Raw genomic sequence first — 19,403 nt, 5'->3', positions numbered from 1 at the left:
TATCAGTGAAATGATGGTAGCATTCTCAGGCACACGTTCCTGTATAGATATAAGAGGCTCATTCTAATATTTACATTGCTAACAGTTGGTTACTTAAGACTTACCTTTTTAATCTATCTTTTAATTTGGAGTAATTTATTTTTAGCCCTGGACTGCATTATTTTTATTTTTATTATTTTCATTATGACTTAATAATTATTATTTGAATCACTGCTCTAACATTTATTTATCTTTTTTAATTATTTATTTATTTATTGCATTCATCTGATCTTGTTAACGCTACGTTATTTTTAACTCATCTTTCCACTATTACTTATTTTAATAATTTTACTGTATTGATTTTATTTTATTTATAATCCTGCCTTTTATAATTTTACAATTGCTGTTTTTTTCGGTCTCTCTGTTATTCTGTGAAGCACTTTAGGCTGCATGTTCTCATGTATGAAAGGTGCTATATAAATAAAGTTGAGTTGTGTTAGCATTTTTTTTAATTCATACTAGCAAGCAGCCTTCCATCAGTCAGTTGCTTGGTTCACCATTCTTGCCTTTCTGAAACTTCTTGAGAAGTATGTCACGGAGTAGCTAAGTTATTTATTGTTCTCAGCTGATGTATGATAATAATGTCTGTGATCCTCCTGCACCATTATTGGGTCAAAAGCCTTCAATTATTTTATATTTATGACAAAGTACTGGCTAAACTAATTACATCCCCATTAGCCTCTGCTATAGTTTGTGCTAGGAGTTAACATGCAAACATAGGCACGCAAACACTACTTTGTTTAACATCGTTAATGATATTTTTGCTCACAGGAACACATTAGTACTGTCATTATGAGCTTGTTAGCATGCTTTGGTTAGCAGCACATAGTGTGGCTGTGGCTATTTATAGCACCACAGAGCAGCTAGCATGGCTGAAGAGTGTTAGTGTTGTTTTATTATGAGGTCCATTTTTATCACAATATAAAGCCCAGAATCAACAAATTGGTTTAAAGACTTCATTATTTTTACATCTAGGTCTTTCTTTGAATATGAAAATCCACAGAAGTTTTCACTTTTCATTTTTATGGAAACCAGCCCTGAAGAAACATACAGTAACATTTCTGAGGGATAAGTTATGAGCGGATTGACACAGAACTTTCTATGCACTGTTTGCATAACACTATAGATATCTAGTATTTGTCTTCCATCTATCATTACAACCGACGTTTGTACTTTGCTGTTAGGGGAAAGTTCACGTAACCTCATTGATGCAAGTTATTATATTTGACTGACATGTTAACTCAGGTTACAGTCCAACTATTCCCCACCCGTCTGTAACTGAGATCCAACTGGCAAGAAGGGTAAAAAAAAAAAGAAAGAAAGAAAGGAAAAACTCCTGCCAACATACTCTGACTTTGTTGTTTCTGGCTCGTAGCACGTCTGAAAACATCACTTTCCTGAACTCATTTCACATTTCACTGTAATGAGATCTGCAACATTATTTTCAATCAATAAAAATCTACTGCTCTTTTTTTTTTTTTGTGCTTTTACACTGAAATGTTTTGTTCTCAGAGTTTGGTTTGACAAAAGCAGTAGAAGCAGCAGATTTCTGGTGAATGTGTGGGAGAAGTAGTATGGTTGTGCTTTGACAGGTAACCTGCATAAGAAGGAAAAAATAAGAGAAAACTCAAATGAATTCAAATTCTTCCTTCGAGTAAGCTATAATTGTGTGCTTTTGTTAATTCGCTCTTTATAATTCCCTCATTACAACTCTTGAATGGTGGTGATTAAACTTAAGAAGTTCTTTCAACAGGCGTCTCTTTGAAATGAGTATCAATTAAGTCCTTTATTATTGCCTATTCTTTTTAACAATGCCAATTCACAGCACAACACTGACTGAGAAAACGCACTTCTGTTAAAAATAGTGACTGTACATGCAAATAAGACGACCTCGGCTTTATTGGAAAACGAGCATATGGAGCATTGTTCTGACTCTGGAATTATTACATGCTTCACTTGGTTGTGTTCCAGCTCGTACTATTGTTGCCGCAACAGAAAGCAGGTAGATCAAACAGTTGGCAGGGTCTTTAAAATTTACTTTGATCCTGTTGCACTGACTTATCTACACAAGTAAAACAATTAATACATCACTTCAAATCATCAGCTGCTGAGAGACTGGGAGTCACATGTGACTGTTTAAAAAGCAAGAGTAACAAAGTGGAGTTTAAGTACAGAACATCTTTATGTGAGTGAGAAACTTCCCCGAGAATACTTCTTCTTCTTCTGGAAGGTTTCCTGTTGCGCTTCAGCCAAACTCAGAGCCTCGGAGAGAAAAACATTACCGCTTTCTTGGCAAACGCGACAGGTTAGGAGCGAGCTGACATTCAATCTGTTTCCCTATCATAACCAGCATCTTTGTTCACAATTGAGTTAGGGAGGGGGAAAAAAAAGAATGCATATGCCTGTAATTACTGTAACCACAGGCAAAAGATCATCGCCAACCAATATCCTTTCAGGGAGACATGAAAGAAAACACTTCAGTGTGAGATGCCAAGGGGAAAGAGAGGCGGTCTTTCTCATAACTCAGAATGTTAATTGATTTAGTCCATCATGAAGTATTGAACATAAACATTCAGCTTTTTAAACAGACTATTAAGATGTCTTCAAGTAGATTTTTAAATGATCCCGCAGCTTTAATTTTCTGTAACTTTAGGGCCAATGACAAGTAAATAAGGCAGATTTAAAACTTTTCATGCAGTGAGCGTTCTCCCCTCGTTCTGCCTCATGTGATTAACATGTATAGATCAGGTTTTCTTTTTTCAAAATCTGCCTGCGTAGCTCCCTCGAGAGCTCTAAAACTCACTGAGGAGCCGAGTCAGGCTTTATCAAGTCCTTATCAGCGATTAGAGCGGCGACCCCCGGCTGAATGATCGTTTATTAGATCTCCTCACCGTTAAGGTTCAGGGCACAATGATCTTAATTACTGCTGTAATGGGGGTATAAGCAAAAGCCTGGCGTAGTTCAGCGGTGTCAGTGGCAGCTAAATAAAGGGCCATTTCCCTCTGCTCCCAGCTCTTTAAAAAGGCACGATTGAAGCGCTGGTGTGATGAAAGGCAGAGGGAAAAAGAAGAACAATAACAAATTGACATCTCTTTTTGGAGAATTATACCATGGGGGAAGGCATTTTCCAATCCTTAATCACAATAAAATGGTTAAACATGACATGCAGAGGCTGGCAAATGATCAAATCCTGACAGGAGGACAAATTGCAAACAAAATGAGAGATCAGGTTTATTAGAGCGCCGCCTCTGGGAAATGAAAATCTTTAATTCTCTTTTTACATTGACATTTATTTGGCTGCCATGAATAGCGGTGTTCTCACACACACACACATACACACCCATCCTGCTCTACAGACTACTGTAACTGCTCCAATGCAATGATAGCACAGTCAATGACATTTATCATGTTTGCCTTTGTAGATGACATCTGAAACACATTGTCTTTCATCCCGCCTGCATTCATCATGTATTTTATATAAAGTTCACAGCAGCAGCGTGGCTCTGTCTCCATGCAGGAGCAATGAGAGGAGCAGGCAGGAATTATCCATCACCTCCAGCACAATGGATGGAGTCTTGTTCTTTTTAAGCATCAGGGTTTCTGCTCAAAGATTCTTTTCAAATTCTCATGAAAGGAAATTTACTTGTTGGAAAAGAAAACGGATGGTGTATGTCGCCTTTAGGAGTGGATCATAGCTCATTAAAAGTTTTTTGTAATTTGAATTGATTTAGCATTTTGTAACATCATCGCATCATTAAATTCAGCCACATAAATCTACATGACATGTAACCGCAAAAAGGTAACATAAAATTATCATTTTACCACACAATTAGCATAAAGAGAGCACCATGTAACTTCATAGATTTGTTTGGGCCCCCTGATGTTTTCCAACCCAATATGTATGTCTCCCCTTTTGGCTCTGGTTTTGTTCTCCACCAGCAAAGGAGAAGAACTGTAACCTGTTCAGCTACAACCCAAATTGCCAGCATTGCTTTGTAACAGGACTTGAAATGATGACCTTTTGGTTCTCAAACAAAGTCCTAACAGACTCCTGTCTACTGCTAGTCCAGCAACTACTGCAACTAGTCTGTGAGCTTTGCTTGCGATTTGACATTATGGAGAGGTGTTCAATGCTGATACTAGGAACAGAAATGCATTTAATACAGACTGAACTGGGGTATGGTTTTGAGCCAGTATGCACCTTTATAAAAGGACAATTAGCCTTCAAAATAAAACAGAATGTTCAAACAGCAATCAGTTCTTACCTCAGTTGCCTGTACAAAAAGTTGCTCTTTTCTGCCACCATGGATTACATCATGTATTATGGCTGCAACCAGCAACTACTGCTTTCAGAGCAGTAGCTGCACTCTGTAATACTTCACCTAACTGCTAGTTCGCATTGCGATTTCTATGCCCCTCATATCGCCAGTTCTTGGTTCCACTCCAATCTCTGCTTATTGTCTATATGGAACCATGGCGTCTGAATCCCAGTGAATTATGTTGGAGCTAATACATTTTGAGACCTGCCTAGGACTGCAGATGTAAATAAGCTTTAAGCTAACTATGGTACAATGCATCAAATGTTAACATTTATGTTCAATATTGTACATGGTCCCTTTATAAATCGATCAAATAATGAATGCAATTATTGCAAAGAAGAAAAGAGATATCGTAGGAGATGGAATTCACTGCCACTGATTCAGTGTTGGCAGTGATACAATAGACTGTATAAATAATGGACGTAGTATCCGTGACGTCGATAGAGAAATTAGCTACATAGAGCCAAGCCGTTTTTTGAACCAGGCTGTAAACGTGTTTTTAATGCTGCAAAGATCGTCTTTTTTGAATTGGCGTCTATGTGGTTTCTGGTGTTTCTGCAGCCAGCCTCAAGCAGATTCTCGATGAATTGCAGCTTATAACACTTCCGCATGGGCTTCATAGTCCAAGGTTGCCGCTTGGTTGCATCATAGTTACATTTTAAAGGGGCGGGGCACCATTAGGCTACATCAGGTGCACAAGTATAAACCAGGTTCAGTCAGAGTTAGCACATTGCCAGTATTTTAGACTAGAAATTTCTGCCAATTTAACAATTTATACTGTATTTACAGCGCTTGCTATAAAGGGCCAGGTATTAAACCCACAGCTGTTAAATTATATGTTATTTTTTTCATCACATTGGAATAAGATTAATACTCGCTGTCAGGTAAAACATTTATGTAGGTATCTGAAGCTGTATCTAGAGTGATGACATGATATTGGAGCATATCAAGGTTAAAGCATAAAGTTGGTTTAATGGAGCTTTGCTGTTTAAACTACTGCCTGCTGTGGCTTAAGTGTACTAGTTGTGGGCTGTAGAACCAAAACTACCTGATAAGATGCATTCAGAGGTCAGCTCTGCACAGTAACATGTCCCTTTTTTTTACATAACTCAGCTATTTTACTTATTGTAAATATGAAAATATCTATTTCACGCACTTCACTTTTGGAATATCAACACTCTCTAGAGAGTCTCAGTGCATAAAAAATCCCAATAGAAAATACAAAAGAGACATGATAAATAATTGACTGTCTAATAATGCCATCAGTGACATACTGTGCAAAGCTTCACTTAAATACTCTTGCAGGCAGTATCAAATTGAGGACACTGAATATAATGTGAAGTCAGTGTCCTGCAGTGCTAACAGTCCTGCTGTAGCTGTGCCTCTCTGCATTCCCCAGTGATGAGTGATATGTTGGAGTCTTTACCTGAGGCCATCTCTCCTCTCACACGACGAGTCTGAACTGCAAGGGCACCGAGGAGAGACACCCTGTGGCTCTGACAAAGGCACCGGCTCCCAGCAGTAATCTGAAACTATGGTCTCTCTCCCCCACACCGCTTAAACCTGCAACCCCTGCTCAGTTATGATGACTCTGCCTTTTTGATGTCCGGCTAACAAATATACCCTGAATCAAAGGAAATGGGATTGATTTGAGGACTAGAAGTTGTCTCCTCGAGGTCACTCTGCCAGCATTTTGTAGGAGCAAGAAAAAAAGAGCAGGATGTAAGAGTTGAAGCATTAAAAATTGCTGAGGACTGGCCTGGAGTCTGTCCAAGACAAAGTTAGAAGTACTTCACAAATCAATGCCTGCTCTCTGCATCCCCCACACTTCTTTTATGCTCTGAAATGACAGAACGTAGTGCAAGCTTTCGTTTTTTTTAACATCTGGTGTCAATATTGCAGGTTAACTTCAAAGAAATTACTGATAGCGTTCACTTCTTTTCACTTCTCGGTGATCTTCCATTTATTTAAGCCTGCACATTTTGAGATATGAGGTTGAAGTGAAGGGTAAAGACATCCAAAAGAGGCCAAAGTTGAGACAGCTCTGAGTGGTATTTCAGGAGAAATATGAGCGGATAAGGAGACACAAATGGAAAACAAAAAAAAAAGGCCTACCAACTGTTGCAACAGTGTCGTCCTTGCCCTGGGTGAAGACCACCACTCGCTGCCTCTTTGCGTTGTCCTTGGGGAGATTTTGGGTCCTGTTTGCAATCTCTGCGATGTCCTCTGTCTGTAAACACAGCAGACCAGTAGGTGAGTATGTTCAAGTTGAATGAAGAGCAATTTTTTGAGGAGTTAATCAAAGATCATAAGTGTGACTGAGAGGGGTCAGATTTTACCGATCCTGCCAGACAGATCAAGTGATAATGAAACCAGATGGGGCTATGAAACCGCTCAGAAAAAAAGATCAATAGGAGCGCTCAATGATGTTTCCACGCGGCTACAGGAGAGCTGTAAAATATTAGGATGTCATATTCCCTAAGTGAGATGAAAATAAGCGTGTGAAGATATGCTGTTGTCAGATAAAGCTACTTCTTGGTGCGTGTACTGTATCAGTCTCTTCCTGAAACAGGCCATCTCTCCTCAGCATCTGCACAGAATGGATATTCTCGCCTGGAGACGACAGAACTCTCCAGAGTGCTTGCCTTTGATCATGAGAGGGATAAAAAAACCCACACCTGTCAGTGCTACTTTATTATTAACTCATCATGATGTACTATGAGCAGGTGGAATGTCTTTATCGCTGCCTCGCAGTGGGGTGGACTCTGCTTTTCTGTAATATAGCACACTGAGGTGCTAGCATTAAGGGTCGCAGATGCCTCTAGCGTCTATATCAAAGCTAACACTTCAGCACCTTTAGGGTGAGCAAATACTGTGGTTATGGGAATAATCAGAGAGATAGGCTCCGATACCACCAAGCCACAGTGGCTCACTCAAACCAATGAGCTTTTACACCTCTAAATGCTTCCCAAATGTCCTTTAATCAGCCCTGAGAGGTCCGGAGAGGCCCTGGGCTGAGGAAAAATGGGTGTAACACTCTAAGTAAGTGCTAATGGAGAGGTTAATACAGAGGCTGTTAGCAGGCAATGGCAAAAAAAAAGGCAATTTGTCACTGTGACTGGATGTAACCACAAGCACTCCTCCAGACACTGAATGCTAAACCACACAAGGCTTCGGCACATTGTCACCCTCTGGTTTTATGTTCACTGACATAATAAAAGGCGCTCTACTCAGGTTTAGGAGCTAAAAGGCTCTAAGGCCCAGAGGTGGCAGGGTTAGCATCACGGTTGTTTAGCAGGGCAGGCTACACTCGTATAAACACAAGTAATAATCACACACTCGTACAAATCCTACTGCTTGCAACACTTACCAACACACTGACAACATCATACGCAGCTGAGAGAATGCAGCATAATAACAAGAGTGCAGAACATGAATTGACAAATAATACGGCCAATTTAGTTTACAGCTGAAAAATGGCAATATTTACGATTGTGCGGCAATTGATCAGACATAAATCAACAAAGCGTGAAATATAAAAGCTTTACGAGAGTGCTAAATTGTGTTTATGTGTTGAAGTCAGTGAGAAAGTGATTGTCTCCACTGCAGGCTGTTTGAGAAACACAGCCAGAGAACGATTCAATTAGAGCTGCCATGCAGATAGTTCTTTGAGCATTTAAAGGAAACAGATCACAATCAGGATCTGTTGATTGCTTTTTTTTTTTTTTTTTTTAAGAGAGTGAGGTTTGTTTGTCTTGATTTTACACTGAAAAAGTGCTGCTGCTGTTTAAGTTAGTCAATGATAACGTGATGATAGAAATGTTTTAAGTAATGAAAGCACAACATGCAGTGTCTTTGAGTCAAATATTGACTGGGGAGCAATTAACCAAACGTAAATCACAGTTTCCCTGAACAAGTGGCGAACTGACCAATTAACTGGACTTGTGCTTAAGCCTTCGTCACACATGCAGTGTTGGAAATGTCTTTAAAATTGCAGGATGGCCTGCCCCTCAGAGTTACTTAAGTGGCTTATTCACACAAGTCACTCCTAGAAAGAATTTTTCCCTGTTGAACTGGAGAGAGTGGGGGTCTCAGCAGGCTAGACATGGCATTAAAAGGATGCAGAGGTAATGTTTATAAAAGCAATGAATATATTTAATAAAAAATAATTCAAATTCAAGATTATGAAGTCTAAAAATGTTAAATATGCAATAATTTTCTTTGGCAATAAGGAAAAATACAATATATCTAGTGCTGTGATAATTATAGTACACAATAAACCTAATAAAAAGTACATGTATGTTATGTACATCAAGCTGGAGCTGAAAATTGTTATTTTCTGTCATTGTTCCTAATATTAAACACTGAGAGGAAATTCTTAAAAAAAAAAAAAAAAAAAAAAAAAAAAAGATGAAGAGGTAGCCAGCCTGTAAATCAAAGTCTGATGCGATAACAATAGTTTCTGGCATTATATCAGTTCTACGTGCAGTTTCACCACGTGTATGTAGACTGCATTGGACATGCACTAGTCCAATGTTGTAAACATCAACTCTTACTCCTTGTAATTTATTCCCTGCTTAGTCACACATCATTCACTCTGATTTATTCCAAAGGTTTTACGAGGGGGGGAGACAGGAAAAAGTTCAGGGAGTCTAGGTGAAACAATTCTGAGTTTGCATTCACACATGCACCCTGCTCCCAAAATTTTGAACCTTATCCGGAGTTATAGAGCATGTTTCAATTCATTCCACCAGCTCAAAATACAGTGAACCTGTATAGAAACACTCTTAGAACTAAATGAATGCTGTGCTAAGAAGCATCTATGTAAATACAATCTACAATTTGAATTTTGAAGGTCATGAATTTTGAAGTATCGCATTTAGTTATTACAAAATTGTGTACCGCCCCTCAGTTTGTAAGAAAAACTTAAGATCTTGTAGGAATAAGTTATATCTTGTTGGTAAAAGTTATCTTGCGTAAATAAATGATTGATTAAATTGTGCAAACAAGATAGGTTTTTTGTCAAGATAAGTATCTTGTGTGCACAAGATAATCTTGTTCTCACAAGATAATAGCCTGTGCCAAAAGGTAATTATCTTGTTCTCACTGGAAAATTATCTAATTCACATGAGATAATAATCCTGTTATCCTGTCCACAAGATGACAACTTGGACGCTCAGGATAATTATTTCAGTTAACATAATATGTCTTCAAGATTCAAAGGTTTTAATTGTCAATTTTCACTATATATACGAAGACATACAGGAAAATCAAGATGCTGTTTCTCTCTTCCAACTTTTAAATAGCAAAAATGTAAATATAAAATACAATAAAATTATAATAAAATACAGTTAAAAACAGCCCATGTACACAGTGCAGGTGGTGCAGTGCTGTGACACTTTAAAAATGGACAAATGTAAATAGATAATAGTGCAAGTCTTTACAAGACTTCAGCCTAAGACGGCATATAAGGGCTATTTTAAAAAAGAAATATATTATATTCTGAATATGTCAAGATTAAAGTCACAAATTTGTTGGAATAAAGTCATACATTTGCATTAAAAGGGTAGCAGATTTTTGAGAAACACAAACTCACAAAATAGTCCACACGGAAACTACATTGCTTCACTTTGGAACATCCTGTTGATGTCATAGCTAGTAAACAGGTGGCGTCACACGCACACCAAGTGAGGAGGTGTTATAATAGGAAACATGGTGTCAATAGGTGAGTTAGTTTAAAGTGAAATGAATGATTAGTTTGTGGTTAATTTATGTAGGTAACACTGATGGGGGAAAGTGAGAGGCTATGAGGTTCTCTGACCTTTTCTGTCTTTAACCCTCCTGTTATATTCGTTTCTCAGGAAGAGCAATAATGTTCCTTGGTATTTAATTATCCAAAAGTGTCAGAACCCTATAAAAATCCCAATAAACATGTTTTTAATCTCATTATTAACTCCATTACTAACCATTTAAATCAATATTTGGTGCAATAGTGTTCTTTAATCCTCACAGATCATGCTTCAATGAGGATAACTCACTCGTTTTTTATTAAATTAATGTTGAAACTTTTTTAAATTAACATTGGAAAGACCTACATATAAATACAATACTTTTATATGACATTGATTTTGTTTTATTTTATTTTGAATTTTGAATTAATATTATTTTTATGAAGTGATGTTGATAAATTAACAAGAGACACTTCTTCTGTCCCATGCTGCCCAGATTTTTAGGCTGTTTTTAGCTGGTTGAGAAGGCATATGTGAAATGAACCATTTTGATTTTATATGTTGATTTCACCTATTAAGCCAAGCAAAGACGTTTCATACAGAAAAAATACTTTAAACATTTTTTGGGGGGATTTTCAACGTTAAAAAGGGTCAATTTGACCCACAGCATAACAGGAGGGTTAAAAAAAAAATCCACACAAATTTGCGACTATTTAAAAAAAAAGGGGAGTACTTTATTATCACAAATTTGTGACTTTAATCTCTGAATATTAGTCTCCTTCAAGGCTCTTTTTGTTCATACAAAGGCCCTAATACTCTGTCGTATCAATATACTATTAAACCAAATAAAACATTTATGTGTATTACTAAATTTGCAAGAATTTCGAACAATATTTAAAACCTGTTTCACAAACAGGGACTACACTGAAGGCATTATTTAACTACTTTTCTGAATATCTTTTAGTTCTATTGTACAAGGGTGTGGGTGTGTGATTAAATGCATTTTGGCATGCCCTGATTGTTCTTTTTCTGTAGTCAATGGAGGCAAGTTTTGTCATAGATTTTGCCTTTACAATAATTTGATCTCTTTTATCTAAATATTCTGATATAGAGCGTAGCCTCTATGATCAGTCTGGTCTTTTATTAAAAGTGTGTTTTGTATGAATGAATGACAAGTTTCCTTCAATCATTTTGCTGGAACAATGCGGCTTTTGTTATAGTAGCCTGTTGAAATGTATTGAAGTGTATATCTGTGTTTTAAATAGCTGAGAACACTGTGTACAACTGATGTATGGAGGGCAAGTGGGGCTATCATCAAAGTGTGGAGGCCTGTGTCAAAAAATAAATAAATCATCAGCCATGTAGTAATGCAATAACGACAGTACACACTACTGAAGTTATCTGGGAAATCACATGCATCCAATGCAATTTTGCAGAGTGTTCTGGCAAATCAGGTTGACACGGAAAATGTCAAAGAATTGTAACTACTAGAAGAGTCTACACTTTGCCCTTTGTGTTTTTTTTTCTTCATGTGAGCCCCCCCGCCCCCCTCCTTCCCCACCACCATAACCCTCTCTTCTTTTTTCCTGCCTTCATCCCTTCTCCTCTCTTAAACCTGTCACTGCCGTCAGGATTGCATTTCTATTCCAGTCACGTTGATCACACCGTTAGTGATTCTGGATGACAATTATTCACACAGTGCAGAGCCACATTCAAGGCAGCTCTACCTTTTTTGAAAGAGAGTAGGCACTTAAAATACCTGAGCCCATTTCAAACACACACACACATACACTCACATACCAGCTATTTGTGTTTTTGATTTTTAAAAACCTATGTGAGGAATATGCAAAATAGAAGAAAATGTTCGACCAAGGGAGCTTTCATTTTACACTGAAGAGGCTTTAAAAACAGAGTGTATGTTCTATGAGGTAAAACGCGCTGTAATTTCATTTACATAATCGGAACCACAGGTGGATATGATTTGTGTGATAAAAGACTACAGTGTGTTCTCAGTGTGCTGTAATGCTGTAGCAGTGAAGGGAAAAAAAATACAGTATGATCCCTGAGTGCAATGAAGATAATGAGGAGGCTTTTTAACCAGGCAACCTGATGAGCCCTGAGCCTGCAGAGAAAGGCTTGAAACCATGCCCAAGTTCTCAGCTTCCCAAGAGGCTTTTCAAAATTCAATAAATAACATCTGTAGGCGATGTTGGGTGCAGACCTAGCAGAGTGCGTCATAACAGAGAGAGCTGGCTGAACAAAGAAACCATGACGACTGCCAGGTTTCCATAGCAACTGCTGCAAGGCCTGGAGAGTATAATAGCACATCAATCACTGTCCAAAAAGAACTTCATTATCAGCAAAAATAAACCTTTAGGATCTGTTTAGTGTGCAATCGCTGGTCAACTCACCTCAAAGCCCAGCACTTTGGCAAATGTGGCTGCCTCCTGGAAGAGAAAAAACACACACACACACACACGCACACACACAGAGACACACACACACACAGATGAGCAGTTAATTAAAGAGTCGCAAACAGAGCAGAGTGTGATGCACCAGACGTGAAGTAAAGACATCTCGCTTTCCTCCTCCTCACATGTGCGTCCGTGTCACGTGAGAAGAAGTAACCTGAGTTAGTGTTTCTCTGCCAGCTCCTGATTTAATAGACATGCAGCCCACCCATTTAATCTATTGCCCCACTTCATCTCGTCTTACCACGGCAGCATGAGATAACACCACGTCAGCCTGCAGCCATGAAACTACCACTGAAACCATGAATATCTGCTGGTATGTGGGAATCCCCAGCTCTGCAGGCGTTCAACACCCACTGTATGTTTCTTTAGTCCCTGAACAGGTGCACTTTAAAAGCCTACACCAGTGCACTTTTTCAGAGCGAGACTGGAGGAAATGTAAACTTTACATTGATGCTTCACTTTTTCAAATAAGATATATTATGTAGTTTTTAATATATACTATTTAAGGCAGTGTTTGGTCTAGAAACCCAAACCCAAGCTTGCTTTATCTGTCTATTTCAAATGTACAAATGACAAATGATTTTAGTGCTAGCACGTCTAAGATCAATCTCTGGTGTTATAACTTGAACTTTTTACACAAATGTACCTCCAGCCTTGTATTTTTCAGCTAAGTGCAAAAAGCCTGTATAAAGAGATATCCAATTCACCAAACATCAACTTTTTAACTAGTTTACTTTATGTGCACTGGCTTCATGCAAGTGTTGGCTCATTCTCCCTTTGGGTGTTTAAAAAAAAAACCAAGCACCAGAATATATTCTGCCTGGTGTTTGTAGGCTGTATTTTTGCTTTACATCTTTCTAAACCACATGAAATAGATTCCCAAACTTAAAGGTGTATGCATTTGGTGTGACAGTAGACAGTTTATGGCAGGATAGGATGAAACTGAAGATAAGAATGGTAAAACAATTTGTTTTTTGCAGAATTTCAAGGGTTAATTGCATTTTTAATCACATTTAAAAATTCCATAGTTTTTGCATTTTAGTTCAACTTTTTAAGTTCATATTAACAATGTCAATCATCTCTTAGCAGTGTCTTGATTTGGTAATCATATGAATGCGATAAAATGTACCTTATAGTCTCTCCTTCAAATAAATGTTGCAGTGCTACAACAGTATGGTCTGAAACCATGACTAAAAGATAGGACACAGCTTAATAGTGTGTCATCCACAGGTCTATAGTGACTAAAATAGTACTCTGCTGCGCTTTGTGATGCGGCTGCCTGCTGATGTCAGTCTGATTAGCTGCGCCTGTATGCTTAGCTCATATGTGGCAGCTCAAACTCAAAAGTACTTCGGTAATATTTTCATTCTGTTTGACACAAAGTGAATATTATACTTTTGACCTGTAATGTGAGCTGTCTGAATTGTTTGAAACATTGAATTGTGCCATTCAAAAAGCACAGTGGTAATGTTATTTTCTATCAGGGTCATCAGCAGATAGACACTGTAGCAGCTCAACTTCATAGTTTGAGACCGGAGGTTGCTGCATGAGTACTCCCTATGAAGTGCTATAGTATCACTATTTCAGACATAGTTTGGATCCATCACAGTAACCTTAAGTCTACATTTTGAAGTATTCTATTAAATTGCTTTTTATGCAAAGTTGTTATATCATTCCGTGGTAAAGTAGTGCCAACCTCTCAAACCCATGTTCCATTAAACTGCATTAATATTGAGGATTAACCATATTACGCAACTCCAGAGTTTCAGACATCATAAGTCCTCTGTTTGATTTTTATGGTGTATTAATATGAATGGAAATCAATGACTGTCTCAAAAAGGATTCAAAACTTCCTTTACACTGTCTACTTTCTTAAAACTTCACCCCGACACTTCAGTAAATCATGATTTGAAGGGCTGAAACTAAACTTGTTGGAAACCTCTGCTATGATTCTGGATTGATATCAATGGAAATCAATGGGTGCTTGAAAGAGAAGGAAAAATGGTCAAAAATAATGTAATGGTTTGCAATAATGCTGGCAGTGTGTCCAGGCTAAAGCATGCTACAGCACTGCTCTAATCCTCTAACTGGTGACAGAAGCTGTTGCTCATCAGTTCTGAACGATGCCACAAATCATGACAGACAACCTCGCGCACTAAATTCACTTTTGACCCCAGTCGGGGCAATAAGTTGATGCTATGATTCTAAATAATCCAATTATGTGCAGGACGGGGGCTGGTGTTTGCCTGACCTTGGGGAGAGGTTGACAACCTGGTCCTCAAACAGAAGGGGAGGAGATGACATGGAACAATAAGGTTACAGGTCCCTGGAGGAAAGCCTCATGGCTCTCTGCCTTGAATCAACATCATGCTGCCAGCAATATGTCAATTCATCACCCCCCAACACACACAGGGGTGGAGAGGGTAGTCAATTAGCTTGTGTAGCCGAGAAGCAGTTTTATAATGAGTAAAGGTGAGTCGTCTTCTTTTTTTTCTCCTCCTCAATCTATCCAGGGCTTAGGTCTCACATTTGTTTTCATTTATTTACAACCACATATTGACTTTTCTCCTCAGGAACGTTCCATCACCGACCAGCGTGAGGCATCTCGCAGGAGACGCGAGCAGCTTGGAAAACGTCTTGTCAAAACAGTGATATTTCATCTCAAAGCGTTTCAGAGAGACACATGAATAAAGGCTGGAATAACAATGGTGCTGTTGAGCGGCACATGCCTCCTTTTTTTTTCACCCTCCGACTCTCTCTAGTTAGCAGCTTTAATATTTGTGAGAAAAGCCTTTCGAGAGAGCGTGGGCGTCAGAAGAAAAGATAATTGAAGCAATGTCTATGAGCCACATGTGTACGGTGTAATCCCTTTCAGGAATTTATTAATTTCTATGAGCTGTTATGAATGCCAACATCAAAAATATTTGGTAGCATAAGCTCAGCTCAACCTAATATATTGGTATGATAAATACTGCATGGTGGTAAATACGCAATTACCGGGACTACACAGGCAAGCCAATAAAACTGAAATGATAGGCAATAAGAGTCACAATTCCATAAGAGGCTTACAGCATTAATATTCAGGAATTTTATGTTTGAGGCTGTGTATGTTTCACATTTGACGTGTGCTGTTTTGGTATGTAGCGGAAGACGCTTTTTTCCAAATGACGGCCCATGTGCTTCTACAGCTGTCGCAACAATGACAAGTGCTTCGAGTGACATCTGGGCAAAATCCTCTCGCGCTCAAAAAAGCATCTCGTTTGTTCGGAGATTGCAGTGATTGCATGCTTGCCTTTGATGATCCGCTCCATGTGAGAGTGAGGGAGAGGACTGTTGCAGTTTTTTTTTTTTTTTAGGGGTGCCCGTAAGTTCTTCTCCCCTCTCCCTTCTCCTCTTCCTCGGGCAAACAAGGTAAAAGATAACAAGGCAGGCTGAGTGCATGAGCCCTCTGCAGCCATAGTTAGTATAAAGCTATCAGAATGTGTGAGATGTTGCTGCTGTCAGAGGCTTAAACAGTCAAAGGGATATTTTTAGAGAGCTTAAGCTAATAATCCATAGCCCAGTCAGGGGGGCGGGAGTCTACAATATCTTGCCAAGCAAAATGAAAGAGGAAATACACACTTCATGCAAAGGGCAGTTTTCAAAGCCTCACACTTTGTTTTCCCTGACATTGTATGTGAGGGGAGCATAGCAGGCCATCAGTTAGAAACAGCATGTGCAGCCACAGGATGTGGGTACGCTCTGTGATGCTTTCGAGACTTCTTTTTCTCTCTTTTAATGAAGCTTAAACGCTCAACATGCAATCAGTCTTTATCTAACATGTATCATAAACACAGAAGGAAAAACAATAACCATTTTCCTACAGAGAAGTTTTTGGGGGAGCTTGTACTTGAGGCACTTCTGAGACTCGGACAAACATGGTAAAAAAAAAACAGTTTAACCAGAATAAACAACGACAAGCTGTGCTAAAAATTCAACAGACCGTTCAGCACTTTGTGTTTTTATCAAGTCCTTCATATTATACACATCATTTTGTTGAATATTGGTTCTCTGTCTGTGTGAAACACTTTGTGTTACATAATAGTTGTATGAAAAGTGCTGCACAAATCACGTCTGATTGATTGATTTATTCAACCTTGTGTTTTACTCGTCTACACTGATCCTCATCACAACAAACTTAAATTAACTCTAGTTGCAGGCTGCAGAAGCAAAACTGTCCTATTCCAAAAGTACTGTAACACTATGATCAGAGGTGTCAAAAGTATTCACATTCATTACTCAAGTAGAAGAATAGATACTAGGGTTTAAAAAGACTTCTGTTGAAGTTGAAGTATCAACTCAAGCTTTTTACTCACGTAAAAGTGTAAAAGTACTGGTTTCAAAACTACTTAAAGCATAAAAGAGACCATAACAACACTATGTAACTCGTTCAGTGACAGACTTCTTCACCCGTGGTGTCTCACGGAGAGATATCGCAGGTCTCTACTTCCTGCAGTGGTCAGACTATATAACCATAATATACATATATATATATGTTGTAAGATATGCTTATTTTTTACCTCTTTATTTTAATTGCTAATTACTTTTTAATAGATAGATAGATAGATAGATAGATAGATAGATAGATAGATAGATAGATAGATAGTCCTTTAATCACCAATTTACCCACAACGGGGAAATTCACAGTAGCAAAGTAGACAGTGCAAAGAAAATTTAAAAGCAAACAAGAGCCTATAAAGTATCAATCAATCAATCAATCAATCAATCAATCAATCAATCAATCAATCAATCAATCAATCAATCAATCAATCAATCAATCAATCAATCTATCTATCTATCTATCTATCTATCTATCTATCTATCTATCTATCTATCTATCTATCTATCTATCTATCTATCTATCTAAAAGTAATGTAAGGGGGAAAAATGTCATTAAGGACAAAAGCTTAGGCATGTTTCTAGAGGCCATATGACTATAATGTTATATTAATATGTTAATGTTGAAATATTTGGGTTGCACCTGTTTCAGCCGCATTTATGCCCATTGAAAATGAACTTATTTTCGTACACTGCAGATACATTAAAGTACCATATATGTGTACTAATGAGCATTAACGTATTACATGGAGCGGAAGATATAATGACTAGTTGCCTTTAAGTATTTTAATGGTGCAAAAAGTCAAACTTCACAGGCATGTTATCAATGGCCTATATTGGAATGTCAATGTACATAAATATATATATTTTTTAACAATGACAAGCCAAAATGAAATAGGAGTAATAAGGCTATTTTTAAAATGTAAGGAGTAGAAAGTACAGGTAATTGCGTGAAAATTTAAGGAGTAGAAGTAAAAAGTCAGCTGAAAAATAACTACTCCAGTAAAAAATAGATACCCAAAATTTCTACTTAAGTAAGGTAACAAAGTATTTGTACTTCGTTACGTGACACCTCTGACTATGATTGATTAAAGCACCTTTAAATATTTCGATCTCATATAAATAGAACAACACAGCATCACATTAAAGTCAAATTAAATGTTAAATTGAGAACAATGGCCTAACATAAAAGAACACTACGTCTTGTTTACTTCACTTCAAAATCTGTTGCCTGGTCGACTTTGCTCCTCTGCATTTCAGACATTTCCTATTAGCTGAATCTTACATGGAAATCTGCTCTTTACACAGGTTAGATAAGCAAACACAAACGCAGGAATTACATAACCAGAGGTTATTGGCTCTCATCATTAAATACTCTAAGCATGAAAGCAAAGCGAGCGTCGAGTTTTCCTCCTCTGTGTAACAAGTTGTCGAGCACATGTCACAGCAGGAGTGAGACCACGAAAAATCCAATTTCAGTGTTTCCCAAGAATCTAAATCAAAGAGCAAACCTCAGTGCTGAGGTTAATAAAAGTTGATAAGCTGAAAAGCATAACTCCCTCAGGCCATTCAGAAAATAGGCATTTGCTTGACCGTGTTAGCCTAAGCTGATGCTGAGGCAGAAATTGAATTGTATTTGACATTGTTTGCGAGTGTGTGTGTGTGGGGCGGTGGGATACAGAGGAGGGTAAAGCCCTGACAAGTTATTTACAGCAACACCTTTGTTGTCTTCTTCCTTAGACAGCATTTCAATAAGCATTTATATAACAGAGGATTAAGCCCACTACAGCTGTTTAATGGAGGACTTACTTCCACAGTCGTACAATCTACCTGAATACTAATGCAGTGATAATCAGTGGTTTCTTTTTTACTTTTAATAAATACTGCTACCTGCTGCAGCCAAAAAAACAAAAAACCTTAATAAAAGTGATGACGGTCAACCAAAGTGGCTATTTAGCTATTTTAACTTTTAGCTACTTTTGGAAACTTGAATTCCTCCAAACTAAACCAAACTAAACCAGAAAAAGTAAAGTAGCAAGTTTGGGAGCCTCTCTGTTTTTGTGTTCTGTCTGCTGTTTCGTCATGATTAGGTAGTGTACAGTGAGCTTTTGCAACAAAAAAAAAAAATACCTGGAGCAGCAAAAAACAATAATGTCAGAGCCATAACAGTGAACCAAAATAGCCTCCGAGCTAATTCCAGCGTTTCCCCCTAATTTCCCTCATTTCTCTTAAAGCTCCTGTGAGGAATGTTTAGCTGGTTATTAAACTGACTAAAATTAAAGCCAATGCCTCTAAATGACCCACAAGAGCAAATGAGACCATCAGCAACATCACTGATAATCTCGTTAAGTTGAATTTAAATACTTGTTAGCGGGGACGCAGGGTAGGTGTCAGACAAAGCTAGTTAAGACACACATTTTGTTTACTTTATCCACAGCTAAGATTGACAGTGAATGATAAGTGTC

At 38.0% G+C, this 19,403-nt stretch overlaps 1 protein-coding gene across 3 annotated transcripts in view; it reads right to left on the bottom strand.

The window, feature by feature from the left end:
* The window catches only part of adkb (adenosine kinase b), a 162,137-nt gene that overhangs the window by 5,297 nt on the left and 137,437 nt on the right, over nucleotides 1–19,403 (bottom strand). For all 3 annotated transcript variants that reach the window (XM_034707955.1, XM_034707956.1, XM_034707957.1), the window contains 2 exons: nucleotides 12,499–12,534; nucleotides 6,474–6,588 (listed from right to left, as the gene is read on the bottom strand). In XM_034707955.1, the coding sequence (XP_034563846.1) occupies nucleotides 6,474–6,588; nucleotides 12,499–12,534 (151 nt within the window). The remainder of the gene's footprint in view (nucleotides 1–6,473; nucleotides 6,589–12,498; nucleotides 12,535–19,403) is intronic.

The sequence above is a fragment of the Notolabrus celidotus genome, chromosome 18 (genome assembly GCF_009762535.1).
Source record: "Notolabrus celidotus isolate fNotCel1 chromosome 18, fNotCel1.pri, whole genome shotgun sequence".
Lineage (NCBI taxonomy): Eukaryota > Metazoa > Chordata > Actinopteri > Labriformes > Labridae > Notolabrus > Notolabrus celidotus.
The sequence above is the reverse complement of the archived record's forward strand: the minus strand, read 5'-3'. Positions and strand labels throughout refer to the sequence as shown.